The 21,879-nt window shown below is 33.4% G+C and overlaps 1 protein-coding gene across 2 annotated transcripts; it reads right to left on the bottom strand.

Moving 5' to 3' along the window:
- Positions 1–368: 368 nt before the first annotated feature.
- LOC138323513 (uncharacterized) lies at positions 369–21,599 on the bottom strand. 2 transcript variants are annotated; one of them, XM_069268166.1, is made up of 11 exons: positions 21,399–21,599; positions 20,380–20,453; positions 19,791–19,886; positions 19,261–19,323; positions 18,674–18,771; positions 17,874–18,004; positions 16,729–16,995; positions 15,977–16,067; positions 14,269–14,367; positions 12,121–12,208; positions 369–6,051 (listed from the first exon to the last, which is right to left on the bottom strand). In XM_069268166.1, exons 1-11 carry the CDS (start codon positions 21,458–21,460, stop codon positions 5,996–5,998), a joined length of 1,125 nt encoding a protein of 374 aa, XP_069124267.1. In that variant the 5' UTR covers positions 21,461–21,599; the 3' UTR covers positions 369–5,995. The 2 variants fall into 2 exon arrangements, with proteins under 2 accessions (XP_069124267.1, XP_069124268.1); XM_069268167.1 differs by having other exon boundaries at positions 15,977–16,064.
- Between the last annotated feature and the right edge of the window lie 280 nt (positions 21,600–21,879).

Here is a 21,879-nt window from a genome sequence, read left to right as displayed (position 1 = left end):
TTGTCGAAATCGTAACATGGCTTACAGCCCCCATGGGGAGTCATGTCTTTTGACTTTATAGGCATTCATTAAATTGACAAGCTGATTACAGTGTTTGTGTATTTTTTGGTCATTCGGTTAGCATCCAAATGGCGTAGCTTGCTCTGTACTAACGATACATTATTGAAGACCTTTACCATATCCCTAAATGCCTGTGGGCTAGTGTTATTGTTTGTCTGAATTTTAACAATCCTAAAACAAAATATGCGAAATACAGGGCAGAAAGGAGGACCCTTAAAAAATAGAAAAAATTGAAATAATTGAATTACATTTTAAACGGACGTACCACCATTTGTAAATGAATAGCGGAAAAAGAACAAAACAAAACCTTTACAGGTAAAACTTCCGTTTATTGATAATAGTCAGCGATTCAAAAACATGTGCAGTGTAAATATAAAAAATATAAAAGACATTTTAAACATTTCAGTAGAAGAATAATACCATTAGGCATGACTCCTTGTATCGTTCAGTGTATACATCATTTCCCCTTATCAAAAATATGTTTATCTAATGTAGTAACAAGTAATGTGAAAATATATTGCTCTAAATGCTTTCTTGGTCCCTAATGATAGGCCGTAATTAAGTCTAATTATAAGGTGCTTCATTCCTTATCGGAAATATCATAAAAACATGCATTGACATAGCAGTGAAAGTTGTTTAATACATGAAATACAATGTTGTAGTAGAAACTTTGTAAAGTATTAATTAAATAAAGAAATTCGTTCAGATTCGATTTTCAAAGAAAACTGTCATTTAGTATACATTTTGTATAATTCAAATATAAGAAAGTGTGAGATGTACGGTAATCGGAATGGAACATTATTTTGTAATGAAAGTTTATATTTAAAATCTAGAAATATAAAGCAGTATCGGCCAATGAAGAGCATTCTCAAATCGATATGGAAGAACAATCTCAAATCGATTGGAAGGACAATATCAAATCGATATGAAAGAACAATCTCAAATCGATATGGAAGGACAATCTCTAATCGATATGAAAGAAAAATCTCTAATCGATACATACGATTGCAATCAATCATTAGAGATGACGCCATGATAAGAGCTTGCGTTGATAAAAAACTTTCACAATATCCGATTATCAAAATGGGCTTCAGAAATTTAACAGTGATTTAACGTCAAAAGTTCGTTTAAATTAGCAGCACCAGTGAAGTCATTAATATTCATTTTCACAAATTAAAAGCGGCGTCATTTTAAAAATAAATTAAATTTCATCATTCAGAAATTAATTTGACAGCTTTTCGGAAACACTTTTCATTAAACAGTTTCAAAATAATTGGAAACAGTGCTAAAAGTACAAAACAAAAGAACGAATCACTTGACATAAATTACACTTCTGGTGTCACTCAATATAACACCTACCGGCAAATGTTCCAAAAACAGAGTACTAACGTTACACGTTTACAGGTGTGATTTTCTAAATATTTAAACAGCATTTGTCGCCATAGGCGAGTCGATTTTGCCATATAAAAGTACAACAAAATCAGGTCAATAACAACTTTCTTTATAAATATATATATATTTCTCTCATACCTACACGTGTAATACTGGCTGATCTAGGGCAATACACTCATGTCGCCTGAGGCTGTATTGCATGGCTACCCACCAACACGGCATCAACAAAATCACTATTTCCTATGTACAATTATAACATTTTTTCAGAAACTAGGATACAAACAATAGGATTTGCGTTAAAAATATCCTGCAACTTTCATGTATGGAAAATTAACTTACAGTCGTTTTTTTCCCTAATTCATTTCAAAATGGTGGGAAATCATAGTAGTAAAATTGCAATGAAACGTCGAGGTATGAGAGAAAAATACTCTTTCATACGTGGATACGAAGGATATGAATATTCTACCCTCAGAATAACAAAATGTTGTAAAACCCTCGGTAAGCCTCGGGTTTTACTACATTTTGTGACCCTCGGGTAGAATCCCTATCCTTCATGTCGACATATGAAAGAGATTTATAATACAGTATGGGAAAAAAAGTAATTCCAACCGTGTGTACAAAAAATTGTCAATTATCCTACGACTTACGTTTGATGGGATCCCTTGTCATCTGTAAAATCCTGTTGATATTACTTTTTTGACCCCTATATATACAGTTTATAGAAGAAAAACAGATTAAGAAATAAATAAATGAATATACACTCAGGTCTTATGTTCAGAACCCTGGTATATGTATATATATCGTTGGTGCATTCGATGCTACACCAGTATGAACACAAACATTCCAACAACGATGATATATGAAATGTGTATCAGAAAATTAATGGAAATTATAAAAAAAACACATTCTATAAACATCTTTGTTTGTGTTGATAAAAAAACAGAAGCAGAAAAGTACGTACCGATTATGTACATGTGCGTCCATATTTAAAATACAAACATGTGCAGAAAAAGTGAGAAAATAACATCTTTTTGGCATTTTCATTTTTTTTTTATAAATCAATAGATGTGCATCAACAAGTCAAACGCCCGTAATGAATATCGCCCACGACACAAAATACACGGAAAGGTTAATAAAAATACTTCTTTTAAAAATATATATAATAAGTTAAACAACGAATTTGAAACAACTTTTTAAGGCATCGCAAATTTATAACATACTTGCTATAAAACTGTATTATTCTTGAACACATTATTTAATAATATCACATATATAGTAATACACATCTTTATAACAACCGTTTTTAATTAAAATTACATCTCTATTCACAGCAGTTCAAATATCAGTGTATTACTGAACAGATGCCTTAAATTCGATTATATTGGAAGAATGGTATTTGATATTGGGACTAATTCACGTACCACGTGATACCCGATAACGTTTGTGCGGGACTAGTACATTTTATGTATCTCCAGTGGTGATGGAACATATCTCTTTGTAATCTTACCACCGAAATGACGTTATCCCGCGATAACGTCATTTGACGTCATTCCATCACCAACAGAAACAATAGTCATCGAGAACCACGTGGTACGTGAATGAGTCCCATTTTTAAGTGGTTTCAAACACTTCAGTCACAGCTGAATTGCCTCTTCAATGTCTATCCTCTTGTTTGCATAAAGGTATAAATAGAGTTACAAGGTCAACCAAAAAGCACAATTATTAAATTGACACATTATTTAGAAATTACCAAGCATGGAATGTGTTATGCACCAGTCACATACACTAAGTACAACGCAAGTATTCAGGCAAACTTATTACATATATCACATCAATCCCAGTGCGTTATCAATGTACTGGAAAGCGTGCATAATTTTCGTATACCGCATACTTTACAAAATGGTTTCGATATTCTCAGCATTTTGTGTCAATTTTATTTCATATGCTCATTGATGCATGTTATATATGTACGCTAACAAAACAAAAACAGATAATGAAATGCATCTCCTTTCATTAAGTACGCCGATACTCCCCAAATGTCAGTCAATAATAAAAGTAGTTTCTAATATGTAGTTGTCTAATCTCCATTGCCATTGCAATAACAAAACATACAATGCAGCTAAAACAAGAAATGATGAAAACTGTATCCTATTCATGTTGGTATTATTTTTTATGTAATGGAGACATGACACAAAAATCTGAGTGTATTCTAAATAAGCGGGTTATGATGAAAGTACACTATATCTCCTAAACATAAAAAATATTCAAATGAATCCATATAATTCAATTTACAATAGACAATCTCTTTAATATTCAAAATTCATTTTTGGACTATTCTGTCTAAGAAATCACTACGCCGTCACATGAGCATATCAGATGCAATGTTACAACGACCACGCCATTTTTTCCTTTATGGGCAAATAAAGTATTTTTTAAGCCAATGAAAATGCCCGTTACCAACAAAACTAAACTATAAAACAATCAAAGACATGGATCTCACAACGTTAAGCGGAAAGACAAGTGGACTATGGTAAGTATATAACTTACATTTTAAACGGTTTATATTAGTTGCTCGGTACTGTTTAATTGATAAATTTCGTGGGTGTAAAATTTCGCGATTTATGTTATGCAACTTTTTATGCGAATCACCTCTGTAGCCTTTAAAATCGTCGTTCACGTGACAGGGTGTGATATGTAAAACTATGATTACTAAACAATTTCGGGAGGTATCAATTTTCGCAAAGTAGTGTTACATGTAATTCGCAAAATTAAAGCCAATGCGAATATAAGCAACTATACATTTAGTATAAGTACAGAATAAAAATAGCAAGTAAGGCACTTATGAATAACAGGTTTGTACAATGAGAGAAAATAAAAACCAATTACTGTATAGAAGTTAAATTTCGCTGTATTTGTTATTTACGCTAAATTTTGATTTCTACTATTATACGTTAATCTTAAACAAGACAAATATTTTAAAAGTCACTGACATTGACATATTTTATAGATCCGTGAATTATATAGGAGTTAGTGTACCACGAAATTTGACTCCCGCAAAATTCAAAGCGCTATTCAGTATGTAACAATTAGCCATGGGGAAATATAGAGATACATTTTATCAAGCATAAAAAAACTTACACAAATGGAAAGTCCACTGATGAAAAATGTCACCAACAACTATTCGTTAGCTAAACGGTAACATTTACGATTAGTCAGTTATTGCAAACAAAAAGCAAATAACCCAGAGAATTTTGTACTGAAATACTAATAAAAGTTGTTGTTGACCTTGAATCAAAAGTCACCAATATAGATGTGAAAGATGCATAATTGTTATTTGTGGTAATATTTTTTTCGGAAATGTAGTGAGCCTTTAATCTTTGACATCTATTTAACACCATTTTTTTGTTGTTACTGTAAATGTAGACCATAGATACACTGCCTTCTTTTTTCAATTAAAGAGTCAGTATATATGAAGATCATCGTAAAATATTGCATGTATGGTTCAGCAAAGAGAAATACAACTGTACACATATCATAGACATCGATTGTCCTATAACGTAAAGTACAGAACAGTTTGATAACACCACTAAATCTTGAATAACCATTAACGATTCTGGTAACACAGTGCTCCCTAATCCGAGTGCTATTGCTATTAATCTGGAGTATACAATTATGAAGAAGAGTCATTAATGTAAAACATAACATTTTAAGCCTATAAAGCAACCTATTAAAGATACAACGGCAGTGCAGATGTATACAGTTTACAAACGTACCTATTCAGCAGCTCGTTAGTATTTCGTTCCTGTTGTTGCAATAGAGATATTGATAATGGACGAAATCACCATTGCGTTAACGTTTTCAAAATTAATTTTCCATAAAATTTGATTGCGAGACAAAACGTTACTGTTGCAGTATGTTCCGACATAAAACAACAACATTCGTTTGAAATAAAACTGCAAATTACATAAATATATTTTATGCAATATGATGCAGCTTGAATCAACATTTTGATAACATTATCACAATAATTTAATCTTTGCTACATTATTGGTACATGTTTCGTGATATTATCTCGACAATATAACTAATTTTTAACACAAGACATTACTTTCGAACAGAACAATGGCACGACCCATGCTGTACCATCAGGGTATGCACATAGGTGGTATATTTCAGGTACAGAAAAACCTGCCTGAGCAAATATCATTGAATAAAGACAGTCGAAATTATAAGACCACTTTTCAATGGTCCAAAATGACCAATTTCAACACAACTTAACATACGTTAATGAAGGTCCCCTTGCTATAAATTCATTCTTTCTTAGATGAGCTTTATAGACAGGTTCTACAGTATTAAATTTCATGATATTGGAACTCTAGATGATCCTGTTCAACGCTGTGAGTGACTAATTCAATGTCAAATTATAGAGAGAGTATCCACAGCACCTTCCGAGTTCCTTGGATTCCTTAGTGGTCCAATTGTCAGGATGCATAGGGAGAATCATGTTACCGATACAATATTTAGAATAAAACTTGATACATCGTCAGCTAGGATTTGTCAGCGCTTGGAATCGTGGAATACCCGCAAACGCCTCGGCATCTACAAAACAAGTAATATTACACACTTCAGACAAACGCCTTAATATCTACAAAAGAAGGGATATTAGGAAAGAAAGACAAACTCCTTAGTGTCTACAAAACAAGGGATATTACACAAGATAGACAAACGCCTTAGTGTCTACAAAACAAGGGATATAACACAAGACAGACAAACGCCTTAGTGTCTACAAAACAAGGGATATTACACAAGATACACAAACGCCTTAGTGTCTACAAAACAAGGGATATAACACAAGACAGACAAACGCCTTAGTGTCTACAAAACAAAGGATTAGTGCTAAAAACACAAGGATATAACACAAGACCCTTAGTGTCTACAAAACAAGGGATATAACACAAGACAGACAAACGCCTTAGGTCAAAACAGGTGTCTACAAAACAAGGATATATACACAAGATAGACAAACGCCTTAGTGTCTACAAAACAAGGGATATAACACAAGATAGACAAACGCCTTAGTGTCTACAAAACAAGGGATATAACACAAGATAGACAAACGCCTTAGTGTCTACAAAACAAAGGATATAACACAAGATAGACAAACGCCTTAGTGTCTACAAAACAAGGAATATTAAAAAGAAGACAAACGCCTTAGTGTCTACAAAACAAGGATATACCAAGATAGACAAACGCCTTAGTGTCTACAAAACAAGGGATATAACACAAGATAGACAAACGCCTTAGTGTCTACAAAACAAGGGATATAACACAAGATAGACAAACGCCTTAGTGTCTACAAAACAAGGGATATAACACAAGATAGACAAACGCCTTAGTGTCTACAAAACAAGGGATATAACACAAGATAGACAAACGCCTTAGTGTCTACAAAACAAGGGATATAACACAAGATAGACAAACGCCTTAGTGTCTACAAAACAAGGGATATAACACAAGATAGACAAACGCCTTAGTGTCTACAAAACAAAGATATAACACAAGATAGACAAACGCCTTAGTGTCTACAAACAAGGATATAACACAAGATAGACAAACGCCTTAGTGTCTACAAAACAAGGGATATAACACAAGATAGACAAACGCCTTAGTGTCTACAAAACAAGGGATATAACACAAGACAGACAAACGCCTTAGTGTCTACAAAACAAAGGATATAACACAAGATAGACAAACGCCTTAGTGTCTACAAAACAAAGGATATAACACAAGATAGACAAACGCCTTAGTGTCTACAAAACAAGGGATATAACACAAGATAGACAAACGCCTTAGTGTCTACAAAACAAGGGATATAACACAAGACAGACAAACGCCTTAGTGTCTACAAAACAAAGGATATAACACAAGAAGACAAACGCCTTAGTGTCTACAAAACAAAGGATATAACACAAGATAGACAAACGCCTTAGTGTCTACAAAACAAGGATATAACACAAGATAGACAAACGCCTTAGTGTCTACAAAACAAGGGATATAACACAAGATAGACAAACGCCTTAGTGTCTACAAAACAAAGGGATATAACACAAGATAGACAAACGCCTTAGTGTCTACAAAACAAAGGATATAACACAAGATAGACAAACGCCTTAGTGTCTACAAAACAAAGGATATAACACAAGATAGACAAACGCCTTAGTGTCTACAAAACAAAGGATATAACACAAGATAGACAAACGCCTTAGTGTCTACAAAACAAGGGATATAACACAAGATAGACAAACGCCTTAGTGTCTACAAAACAAAGGATATAACACAAGATAGACAAACGCCTTAGTGTCTACAAAACAAAGGATATAACACAAGATAGACAAACGCCTTAGTGTCTACAAAACAAGGGATATAACACAAGATAGACAAACGCCTTAGTGTCTACAAAAACAAGGGATATAACACAAGATAGACAAACGCCTTAGTGTCTACAAAACAAAGGATATAACACAAGATAGACAAACGCCTTAGTGTCTACAAAACAAGGGATATAACACAAGATAGACAAACGCCTTAGTGTCTACAAAACAAGGGATATAACACAAGATAGACAAACGCCTTAGTGTCTACAAAACAAAGGATATAACACAAGATAGACAAACGCCTTAGTGTCTACAAAACAAGGGATATAACACAAGATAGACAAACGCCTTAGTGTCTACAAAACAAAGGATATAACACAAGATAGACAAACGCCTTAGTGTCTACAAAACAAGGATATAACACAAGATAGACAAACGAATTAGTGTCTACAAAACAAAGGATATAACACAAGATAGACAAACGCCTTAGTGTCTACAAAACAAGGATATAACACAAGATAGACAAACGCCTTAGTGTCTACAAAACAAAGGATATAACACAAGATAGACAAACGCCTTAGTGTCTACTACAAAACAAGGGATATAACACAAGATAGACAAACGCCTTAGTGTCTACAAAACAAAGGATATAACACAAGATAGACAAACGCCTTAGTGTCTACAAAACAAGGGATATAACACAAGATAGACAAACGCCTTAGTGTCTACAAAACAAGGGATATTTAGTGTCATAACACAAGATAGACAAACGCCTTAGTGTCTACAAAACAAGGGATATTACACAAGATAGACAAACGCCTTAGTGTCTACAAAACAAGGGATATACACAAGATAGACAAACGCCTTAGTGTCTACAAAACAAGGGATATTACACAAGATAGACAAACGCCTTAGTGTCTACAAAACAAGGGATATTACACAAGATAGACAAACGCCTTAGTGTCTACAAAACAAGGGATATAACACAAGATAGACAAACGCCTTAGTGTCTACAAAACAAGGGATATAACACAAGATAGACAAACGCCTTAGTGTCTACAAAACAAGGGATATAACACAAGATAGACAAACGCCTTAGTGTCTACAAAACAAGGGATATAACACAAGATAGACAAACGCCTTAGTGTCTACAAAACAAGGGATATAACACAAGATAGACAAACGCCTTAGTGTCTACAAAACAAGGGATATAACACAAGATAGACAAACGCCTTAGTGTCTACAAAACAAGGGATATAACACAAGATAGACAAACGCCTTAGTGTCTACAAAACAAGGGATATAACACAAGATAGACAAACGCCTTAGTGTCTACAAAACAAGGGATATAACACAAGATAGACAAACTCCTTAGTGTCTACAAAACAAGGGATATTACACAAGATAGACAAACGCCTTAGTGTCTACAAAACAAGGGATATAACACAAGATAGACAAACGCCGATTAGTGTCCTACAAAACAAGGGATATAACACAAGATAGACAAACGCCTTAGTGTCTACAAAACAAGGGATATAACACAAGATAGACAAACGCCTTAGTGTCTACAAAACAAGGGATATAACACAAGATAGACAAACGCCTTAGTGTCTACAAAACAAGGATATAACACAAGATAGACAAACGCCTTAGTGTCTACAAAACAAGGGATATAACACAAGATAGACAAACGCCTTAGTGTCTACAAAACAAGGGATATAACACAAGATAGACAAACGCCTTAGTGTCTACAAAACAAGGGATATAACACAAGATAGACAAACGCCTTAGTGTCTACAAAACAAGGGATATTACACAAGATAGACAAACGCCTTAGTGTCTACAAAACAAGGGATATAACACAAGATAGACAAACGCCTTAGTGTCTACAAAACAAGGGATATAACACAAGATAGACAAACGCCTTAGTGTCTACAAAACAAGGGATATAACACAAGATAGACAAACGCCTTAGTGTCTACAAAACAAGGGATATTACACAAGATAGACAAACGCCTTAGTGTCTACAAAACAAAGGATATAACACAAGATAGACAAACGCCTTAGTGTCTACAAAACAAGGGATATAACACAAGATAGACAAACGCCTTAGTGTCTACAAAACAAGGGATATAACACAAGATAGACAAACGCCTTAGTGTCTACAAAACAAGGGATATAACACAAGATAGACAAACGCCTTAGTGTCTACAAAACAAAGGATATAACACAAGATAGACAAACGCCTTAGTGTCTACAAAACAAGGATATAACACAAGATAGACAAACGCCTTAGTGTCTACAAAACAAGGGATATAACACAAGATAGACAAACGCCTTAGTGTCTACAAAACAAGGGATATAACACAAGATAGACAAACGCCTTAGTGTCTACAAAACAAGGGATATAACACAAGATAGACAAACGCCTTAGTGTCTACAAAACAAGGGATATAACACAAGATAGACAAACGCCTTAGTGTCTACAAAACAAGGGATATAACACAAGATAGACAAACGCCTTAGTGTCTACAAAACAAAGGATATAACACAAGATAGACAAACGCCTTAGTGTCTACAAAACAAAGGATATAACACAAGATAGACAAACGCCTTAGTGTCTACAAAACAAGGGATATAACACAAGATAGACAAACGCCTTAGTGTCTACAAAACAAGGGATATAACACAAGATAGACAAACGCCTTAGTGTCTACAAAACAAGGGATATAACACAAGATAGACAAAACGCCTTAGTGTCTACAAAACAAGGGATATTACACAAGATAGACAAAACGCCTTAGTGTCTACAAAACAAGGGATATAACACAAGATAGACAAACGCTTAGTGTCTACAAAACAAGGGATATTACACAAGATAGACAAACGCCTTAGTGTCTACAAAACAAGGGATATAACACAAGATAGACAAACGCCTTAGTGTCTACAAAACAAAGGATATAACATAAGATAGACAAACGCCTTAGTGTCTACAAAACAAGGGATATAACACAAGATAGACAAACGTCTTAGTGTCTACAAAACAAGGAATATTACACAAGACAGACAAACGCCTTAGTATCTACAAAACAAGAGATATTAGATAAGACAGACCAACATTGGCATTATGTCAATATAACGTAAGGTCATGGTAACGTTAGGCGTTCAGACAATTAATAAGACTACAGAGGAACTTGCACACATTGATAATTATTTCATCATCACAGCTGTAGATTAGATTGTCTAGACTGTAATGTTTAATAAGACATAAACGGGAAGAATTAGTAGTATTAAATTTCAGATAAGAGCTAGCCATTGACGAAAGGATTCGTCTTTATTGCTATGTTCTGTGGACATAACTTTCGTGCATTATTCAATGGTTGCTAATCAAACTACTAGATGGGTATTTTGATAAGTCATTGTTACGGTCAATAAAACAATTTTTACGTACTATTAATTGGAGGATTTGAATATCCAATTTCGCGAAATTATCCGCCGCGAATTTGAAGTGCATACACAAACGCGAAATTCAATTCAATCACCGGAAATTAGTAGTACTTACAAAAACGCGAAATTCAATCGCGGAGAATTAGTAGTGCATACAAAACGCAAAATTCAATCGCCGGGAATAAGTAGTGCATACAAAAACGCGAAATTCAATTCAATCACCGGGAATAAGTAGTGCATACAAAAACGCAAAATTCAATCACCGGGAATTAGTAGTGCATACAAAAACGCGAAATTCAATCACCGGGAATTAGTAGTGCATACAAAAACGCGAAATTCAATCGCCGCGAAAAGAAATTGGCTAACAGTAACACAATAAAATCTAAAGTAGAGTATGATTTCTAAAGAAAAGCCATTCAGTGAATAGAAGAAAAATTGTTTCACACAATGATGTAATACCAGGAATGCCAGTAAAAGCTTCGACTCATACCTGACGAACGGAAATTTTGCGATTTCCTTATCAAAGCATGTTCGAGAAAATTAACATTCGCGGATATAAAAATTGAATGGAATTTTTTATCAATATAAATAGTGAAGATGTTAATTCGCGAAGAAAAAAAATTTTGCTTATTTACTTGGATCAAGAAATTTGCGAAAGTAAATCGCACGGGAAAGGGCGTTGGCATGGGTTACAGTACAAACATATATACTGATTATGTAAGTTGGTAATAGTATCTCGATCAAGGACGTTTTCTTAGAAACCTCCACAGAGTTACAATAACGATAGTGTGATGGTCAGGGTTATAATTATAGTCTAGAATGACAGTATAAATGTGGTGTAACTCACTGAGGAGATTCTCCGGGACGCTGAAGGGAGATTCTGACAGCATCACCTCCGTATTGTATACCCAATCTGGTATGGCCTGGTCCAGCCACTGTAACGTCAATACTAACATGATTTACTCATTCACCCCCGACATTTCATAATGAACTGGCCTAGTCTTTGATTTAGAAGAGTCTAAATGTATCTTCAGGGGTGAGTATCCTTCATCGTGATACCTGATCCGCGAGCCCTCTAACAAGACGTACGTGTAAGTATACTAAGGTTAGTGTATCTAATTACAATAATCAATATCATAAATCTAACTTCTTAATCATAACATAGTAATGTGTTACTAATCATTTTCTGCAACATCATGACCGTGTCATCTATTTCATCTATCACGTTATATACTATAATTAGTAAATCCACAATATATCATATACCGTAAAGCCGGTTATCTTCGTTGGAATAATATTTTCGCGATTTCGTGAGACTTTGTTACATGTATCATAACGAAATATCCATCCGCGAAATATCAAAAAATGAGAATCATATTATGCTCTTAAAGTGAATAGTCGGGCAAAGAAAATCAGTCTAAATGCGTTCATTGGCCTTCCAAAAGTTCTCACATATTAATACGACGGTCAAGTTCTGCTTACGTTTCCCAGTTCTGACCATTGAAATAAAGAAAAGTTGGAATCATTGAAAGCGAGGCTGCGTGGAAATGTAACCACGGACATAGTCAGCCGGGAGGACGATTTAGGATTCCTATACTTTAAATTAATTTCTTCGTACGCAGACAGATTTTGACGAGAGAATTTATTTTTCAATTTCATATGAAATTATATTGGATACATTCACACCATTTTTACCGACTTTAGCCATCCTTGCCCGACTGTTCACTTTAAAGCCAGGTCACGAAAATGAAGAACTCTTACAATTAAGTTTTCTTAAACATCGAAAATTTTAACCCGTAAACATAACCGGCTATACAGTATCTCATACCTTCCAACTACAGTGTTTATTTTATCCTAATTCTATCTTTCCCTCCAAAAATATTTTCTAGCCTTTGTTCCATATAAAATATTTTCGCTTCAGATACAATGTATACACAACATTTGTTTTTGTTCAAATTTGTCCTCTACAAAAGACTAAGTTCAGATTTTAACATGTTGATAGGATGAAACGATGCAAAATTTAGAAATTAGAGATTCAAAGTCATTTCAGTGACAGTTGTCCTTCTTGAGCTTTATTCAAGCGCACCATCATCTCCACAGCTTGAAATAAACTGTGCGACAAACATTGTGATTTAACTTCACGAAATGTTAACTTTTTAACTATGACAGTCTATATACCAGTTGACCGAACATTCTTGGTTTTAATTCCAGTGATCTGACTTTTGTGACATATTGAATATTGTGCGTAAAATTATATTTACACAAGGTTTGTTGATGCAGGTTGAATACTTAGTTTCACAGTCGTTAGTCATGATGTTATCGGTATATAATCATTTGCAAAAATGGTCAGACATGTTCGCATACCATGTGATTTACATTTGAGAATTCTCACTTAGAATAGATTTTGCTTGTTTGAACGATTTTACCGATGATGTAATTTTAATCTGATTCTGCTATTCTTTCTGGGTCTTTGTGTCAGCCTGTGTTTTATACTCATCATATTTATGTTATAATAGAATTTAAATCTGGATGACAATATTGTTGATATTTGAACGTTATTCTTTTTATTTCGTCTGCAAAATAACGTCGTTCTTGTACATAATGATACATATGTATTCCTCTACAATGCATACCTTTTGACACTTGGCTACTAAATGTCATTGGCACTCTGTTCTTTTAATTACAAAAACAAACAGATATAGGACGATCTTTTAACTTGCCTACAAGTTATCACCGGCCACACTTCCCTTTATTTCCCACTACAAAACATAACGTTTTGCATGACAAACTAACATTTAAATTTTGTTAATATCGATATGGCTGATATTTTCTTCTGCATCATAATCATTCCCTTCACATTGATAGAAAATATGTTCAAATATTTTTGTTCAATCTGCACTTCAATATTACTGGCATGACGATACCATACATAATCAGATGAAGTTAATGAAGCCAGCATTAACTTAAGAATGAATAAATTACATAAAAAATGTACCTGTTGGTTTTTCTGGTGCCAGATACAGGGTACAGGGACGGTTGTGACCAGACTAGCATTGCCGTCTAGTCGAACTAATATCTCCACCACGTATCGACACTGGAAAAAAGGTGATATATTGTATAGTTGTTTGTTTTGTCTTTAATACTTATTTATGGGTAGAAATGTTCGCACACTGTGAATTTTTAACAGTTTGAATTCTTGTCAATCTTTCCATTATATTCTCAGGTTAAGTTTCTTGAAAATTAATTTGACGCAATAATATCAAAATTTAATCCCCAGCTTATAAATGCAACTATACAGTTAATGAAAGTGTACAGTTAACATCAATTTTCAAAACACATCTAACGTATTTGGCTTTTTGAAATAATTTGGTCATGTTAAAGGGACAATTCATTCTAAGAGAACATTAAAATTTGTACATATATCGGAAAAAACCCAGTTCTAATGGAATTTAGATCAGTCGGTTTTACTGTGATGTGCCTGAAAACCCATGGTGGTGATATGTGTGTGAAATTTTCAAACTCGCTCGCTGTCGGCCATTACACATTGTGGTCAAACATCTTGTATACCGAACCCTTCCCTTGCTCGTAGAGTAATGCAACTTTTGTCTATAACTGCTCAAATCGCTCTGACAGTGGTGTGTTTACCTTATTAGGTGAATTATCTTGCCTCAAAATCATTTTATCACCTTCGCAGTGGTTATGTAGTTCATTTGTTTAATGTGCGTGACTTTGGCTCGGGTATAGGTACAGCGCCCATATTCTACCTGCTTAATCGTATTGATCAACGATTTGATATTTCAACGATATTAATTAAAATACTTAACAATGACGTGGAATTTGTCAATGTTTAACGTTATTTGTTTCATAAGAAATATAGAACAATACATTTATACCATATTTCACTTCTTGGTTATGTTAAAGAATTAGCCTGAGTGAATTGTCCCTTTAATAAATTAAAGATATTTCTAAAATGTTTCATGATTATATATCCATAATTATGGTTTTAAACATCGCTTATTTTAATCGTGTTTCATTTTATGTATGTTCTGGTTAGGGGAGGATTTACGTGTTGGAAAAGCACTGAAGGGGAGACAACCCGTAGTTGAAAACTGGACAACACAGCTTTTCTCATTTTGTGGATGTGTATCATAGATTTATTAATTATTCAAATTGGTACTAATAATTTTAATTCTTTTACCAGCATTTGATGATTTTACCTGACAATGTACATGATAATAATTATATACCTGTTGATGATACCTATTTAATTGTTGTAGTTTTAAGCTGTATGTGTTATTATAACCTCTATTTGCAGTTTACTTAATATATGCAATGCTTTTACCTGTAAATATACATGTATATGTGACAAGATACATGTATGTAACTATGCAGTGTTATTTTTCTATATGCAATAATATTTATGCAGTGTTATTTTTTTATATGCAATACTATTTACATGTATTGTGCTATTTACCGTGTACATGTATTTCAGTGATATTTACCTGTATTTGATTTATTAAACTATCTGTATGTGACTATGCTTACCTGTATGTAATATTATTTACTTGTCTATGATTACTTGAACATATATGTGATGGTAATATTGGTATCTACCTGTATGTGAAAGTAATTACCTTATGTAAATAAGTTACATGTGTGTATCAACATGTATGTGCAGGTACTGTATTTGTACATGTATTTACCTGTATATGGTGCCCTGAGACAGAAGAAGGGATTGGTAAATGTGGATCCTTCGACTCTTTAAGTGGTACAATGAAGTTGTCCAATCCCCTGCTTAAAAATCAAGGAATACTTAAAGTATCAGATGTCAATATTTTGTACTCAATCCAGATCATTTCAGTACTAAATTGAGATAAACAAGGATTGTTTTCACTCAAGATTTTTTTCAGTAAAATACATATGAACCTTAAATTATTATTTCAGCATTGCTGGTAATCACACATATATTCAATATAACTAACCTCAAAGTTTTTTCTGGACAATTCACCTAAACTAAAGGAATGATTTCAATGAAACTTGGCAACATTGTTGAGAACCATGTCAGGATGTGCATGCAGGTTTTCATTTGTCCAAATTTTGGTTGTCATGGTAATATAACCAGGTCACTATCCAAATGTTTCAAAATTTGTCCTAACAACTCCTTCTAAACTACTGGATCAATCTCAATGAAACTTGACAGCTTTGTTTTAGACAGGCATCAACTTACAGTTCTAGTTTCTTTTGAAGTTGTAGCTTAATAATTCTTTCTTAATTTCTTGTGTACATTTTGTACCTAACTTTAGAGAAGATGAAATCACAGGTTTTCGCAGCAAATGAAAAATGAAAATTTCACTGATCATATGATTAAGCTATACTAATCACCATTTAAACAACTGGGTCCACTAGTGATTAAATATGTTAGGTACAATGGCAGATATACATGAACAACATTTACCTGTTAAGTACTTGCGCCAGACATCCCTCCACTGGTATATCTTGTACTGTAAATGGTCCTTTCTCCGGACAGATAAAGATTCGGTCCCGAGTCTCCTGTATACTGTTATCTTTACACATTTTAGATCCAGATAGTCCACCTTTAGCTACAAAAGTTATCTCCCTTATCAGGCGTACCACAATGCTGCTAACATCCTTGTTTGTCTGATTTGTTACGATAATTCTCACTTTCATTCCATCCCCAGTATGGTGGATACTCCGCTGCAGTCTGTGGATGAAAGGGAATCTTTGTTCAGACTAATTTTTATATTCATAAATAAAAGTTACAAATCCTTTACAAACAAACAATAAATATAACAACAATCAATTTTTCAATGCTTCTTTTATTATGTGATCAACAGGTGTGTATGAAATTTTCATGAGTCTCTTAATTCATTAATCTAGTAAGATTTCAGTTCAAGTCGTCAAGAGGAAACTTTTTTAACAACAATGTAATGTCTGTCAACAGGAAAAGTTTTCTCAGAAGCCAACTAAACTTTTTGATGAACTTTCACTTGGAAAAATTGACAAAATTTAGTTTGACAAAATTGACAAACACATCCTTTTATGAATTTTTATAAGATTATTAGTTTCTAATCATTTGAATAATTGAATTAGTTTATCAGGTATCACTCACTTTTGTTCTAATTGAACTTTTCAGATGACTTACATGACAATTACGTGGAATTGTGTGTCTCTGAATAGTCACTATCCTCAATACTCTAGGAGTTACTATCACTGTCATTATATATCCCCCTCTGGATTATGTCATAACAAAATTGAAAGCAGCTCAGGAGGGAAAAATTGACCAATCACAGGCCTGCAAAGGCTTCCTTCGAAAATTACAGAGAAAGTGACTCCCAACTTCAAGCCATGCAGTCTTATGTTGCCTTTAGTTTTACTATGAGATAGTCCAGGGATTGATATATCATCAGTGATAGTAACCGCTGTAGCATCGGAAATGGAAAGTCACTTGTACGAGACAGGGAGAGGGGAAAAGTGTCCAGCATTTATTATCAGTAGAACTTTCACGTAAAACTCCAAACACTGAAAAGAAGAAACATTTGTTAAGTAAGATTTATACATCTCATACATTGAAAAACTTACTTGGCTGTGACAAAGAGAGATTTCTTGAAAAATAGGAAGTGTGGAATATCCAGTCTGCCAGTGACAGCCTTTGGAGTGAGAGATCCTTCTGTTCGGCCCACCGGATGGTATACAACTATAGTCTGTGTAGTCTGTACCACACAAAAAAGAAATACAATCAACATCAAACTTACATTCATTTGTAAATATTAGACTTGACACCAGACTGTAAGTTGTCGATAAGAATTTTTCATTCAAGTTCTAATACTAGATTATCTCCCCTAGTTTGAAACTAAGTTTAGAATCATACATAAGTAGAGACAAGCCGTGATTCTAGAGACTGATGGCAAGTCTATGTATACATAGATACTAAATATATTACAGAGTTTCGGTGATATCTTATCAAAATCACCTTAAATCTGTTTTAACATACTGGTACATACTATGTATGACGCTAAAGACATTTTGTTCTTGCAAACCTGATAGTTTCTTAATAAAAAATTAGTCAAAGTTTTCAGTACATACTACAAATATGAAGGAGTTAAATCTGCATTTTCATAATTATGATGTCAATACTCAACTGCATGAGTGCAGTGTCCTGCATGTATGCCAATTATATTTGTATGATATTCAAATAGTTGTGCAAATCAGTTAAAAACCTATTCCAATAAATTAATTGTAATTTTAATTATTTCTATAGACAATATCATTATACTTAATTAACAGATACATTTATGTTAAATGTAATGGGTAAGAATGTAGGACAATCAATAGTAAATTGTATTGATTATTTTAAAATTTTACTTTTTCTTATCACTTACATTAATATTTGAAGCGTCTATCACCTCTGCTGTTAGTGTGTATGTCACCTTGGCCGTCCAGCTACAGTCTTTACCTACTCCACTGGCTTCAAAGGAGGCTGGGATTAAAACATAATGTAAGATATATTAATGTCTATATGACATATCAATTATCTCCTCATTTATAGGATTAATGTTCTATCAACAGCTAAGATCATTTAAGGCTCATCTCCCTACTGTGAAACATTCATTTTGGTGATACACTAACTGATATTGCTTGTGTTTTAGATGTCTGAGTTATATTGTGTCTCCTTGTGATAGCAGAAACTCTTACTATGTAGTGTTAATTAACTTAAAAAAACCTGCCAAAAACACCAATTTGGAATACATTTTAAATCTTTATGTATCCTCTCATTTAGAAGTGACATATTTAATAGTAAAAATGTTAAATCATTATTAAATATTTTTTTATTTAGTATGAAAATATTTAAAAACCATTGAGGTTGACATCTACCCGGCTGTACAAAGCAAACACAGTTTTTTTTCAATTTTTCATTAAAAAAAAAAATCAAATCAAATCAAATTTTGAACACAAGATTTATACTTACCAGGAATTTCAGTTAGTAGGCGAATTCTGAATGGAAAGACATAACTTCCTAACATGAAAATATCTGTGAAAAAAAACCCAATACAATAATGATTGTAATGAAAGTTTATCAAATGAAAATACTGGTGTGTATATTTTTTTTATAAAGCATGGGGTCATAACTTTATCAAAATAGATTGGCTTCATTTTGTTTAGCATCATCCGACTTTGTTCTTTGAAGTATATTGGGTACATCAGGCATATTAACGCCTATATTCCTGCCATACTATATTATGTACAATCTAATATAATTTATCAAATTATTAATTATCATATTCATTTTTGCTATAATAATGACCATAAAATTTCATCAAGTATAAAAACATTAAATACAGGTATCTTTTTTTGAAAGTGCATTCTAATTTTACAAGGGGACCATATTTCATCTGAGATATAAGACCCTATTTATGGAACACCCAGTGTAAAGAACTATGCACATGTTATATTATTTTCATAATTATATGACATCATGTAGATTCAGAGATAAGTTACCTTGACTTTTATACAGATCAATGTCAGGATAATCCAAATAGTATTTCTTGGCTTCAAACTTTTCTTCCTCTGGTGGATTTCCAAGTCTATATACAACTGCAACATAAAAAATATTGTATGTGTAACAGGGCGAGTGTAGTGTGCCGGCAGCCAGGCTCGAACACGCCCCCCCCCCCCCCGGACTTACTGGTCAACCGCTCTACTGACTGAGCTAAAGGGAAATTCCTCTTAGCGCGAAGGTGACCATAATTTGGAAAAATACCATTTGCTATTCAATTTCACTTTTACTTTAATTTCCCATTATTTTTTAATTGTCTCAACCAACTTTTAAATACAAGAATCCTAATTAAAGCTTAATTCTTAATTTCATTCCCTTGATTCAAATTCATTTGTGGAAACTCTTTATTCATAATTTTTCATTTACTGAAATATTTTGTGTTTGAAGGTACACTATTTGTATGTTAAACCAAATCACAAGCTTGTAATTTCAATAAGGTCAGGTTAAAGGTGAAATTGTTTAAAATAAATTAAGATATCTTAAAAATCTAAACATTAACTTTATATACATGTATATATTATTGATACTTACAATGTTCACAACCTTGAAATTTCAGACGAATACCACTTCCAGTTGTTGTACTTACTACATTTAAGTAAACAACTCTGAAAAACATAAACATATGGGATCCATGACCACATTTTAATGTTACTCTCTACATTACATCATGCATGTATGTGTAACTGCTGATCAAGACACAAATCCATACAAATGTATACGTGTATGCATAGTTTTCTTATTAAATACAATGTGATAATTTACAGGTAACTATGTATACTCATGACTACATACAGTACATAGAGAATACATGGTTAGTACCAAAATAAAACTTGTATTGTAAGATACTAACCATGTATTCTGTTTATCCTGTAACCATTATGACCTTCAAAACGAAAGCAAATTGCCAAGTTACTTACTTGGTTTCGCTGAAAGCGACACACTTTGTTGATTCCTTCACGGTTACTGGTGGAGTCACAGTCAAGTGATTATAATTATATTGTGTATATAACATGTAAGCTTACACAGTTGCATATACTGGAGTGTCCCCAACCTAAATAAGTTTACACAGTTACATGTACAGTGCAGGAGTACTAGTGTAGGCTACAGGTTGGGGAAGTTCTGATTCCACTATTACGTATAGTGGAATCTTTTATGATAAATAAAGCTACATAAACAGTAGCAAACACATTGAGCTAGGCCCAACACTACCCTTATTAATGTACATGTACAAGGTAGTTAACAGGTTGGGCACAACCCTGCATATTGGTAACAGTAACCCTTTTCAGTACCCAAGTTACCCAAATGAGGAATTATGTGAAAATAAAATAAATAATTCATAAATTATGTTAGTAGTGGTGCCATGTCAGAATTACTACGCCCTTTTTTGATAAAAAAGTCTAAAACAACTTCGTGCATTTTTCTTTCACAAATTTCCTCATTTGCGTAACTTATTGATTATATAATTACTCAAAAAAGGTAACTGTTACTCAAATGGGTAACTGTCACCCACATGCAGGGTTGTACCAAACCTGGTAAATCTGCATGCTTACCCGTAAATATCTTCACCTGGGAGGTATTCGCCTTTATGGCTTCGTAACACAACCTGGTTCATGACAGTTCATATAAACTTTTAAAGTGGACATCCTAAATCTAGACGACAAACCGCAAATTGACACCAATCAAAGAAATGTCCTATATATCATGAAAAAAGGAACACACCGTGGCCAGATGATATACACTGGTGAATAATGCGGAAGTAAATAAACGACCGGATGTAAATAATAGCGTACAAAATAGAAGTCAAATGAAAAGCATTATCCGGAATTTTGAAAAACAAATCCTTAATATTTTTATCAAGGACGTATCTAGCAGAGGAGACGAAAAATTCACGACATGTTTTTTTTTATTTGAACCTTCGGTCCTTACAGCAAGGAACAGACACAATGAAATTTACATTAGTCAAAAGTGTTTCAAACAAGTATTTTTTGAGAAAAAATGTGGGTTCTTTTTTTTATCTCCGGTTCATATGCG

The sequence above is a fragment of the Argopecten irradians genome, chromosome 5, assembly GCF_041381155.1.
Source record: "Argopecten irradians isolate NY chromosome 5, Ai_NY, whole genome shotgun sequence".
Taxonomy (NCBI): domain Eukaryota; kingdom Metazoa; phylum Mollusca; class Bivalvia; order Pectinida; family Pectinidae; genus Argopecten; species Argopecten irradians.
Note: the sequence above shows the minus strand (reverse complement) of the source record. Positions and strands in the feature narration are given on the sequence as shown.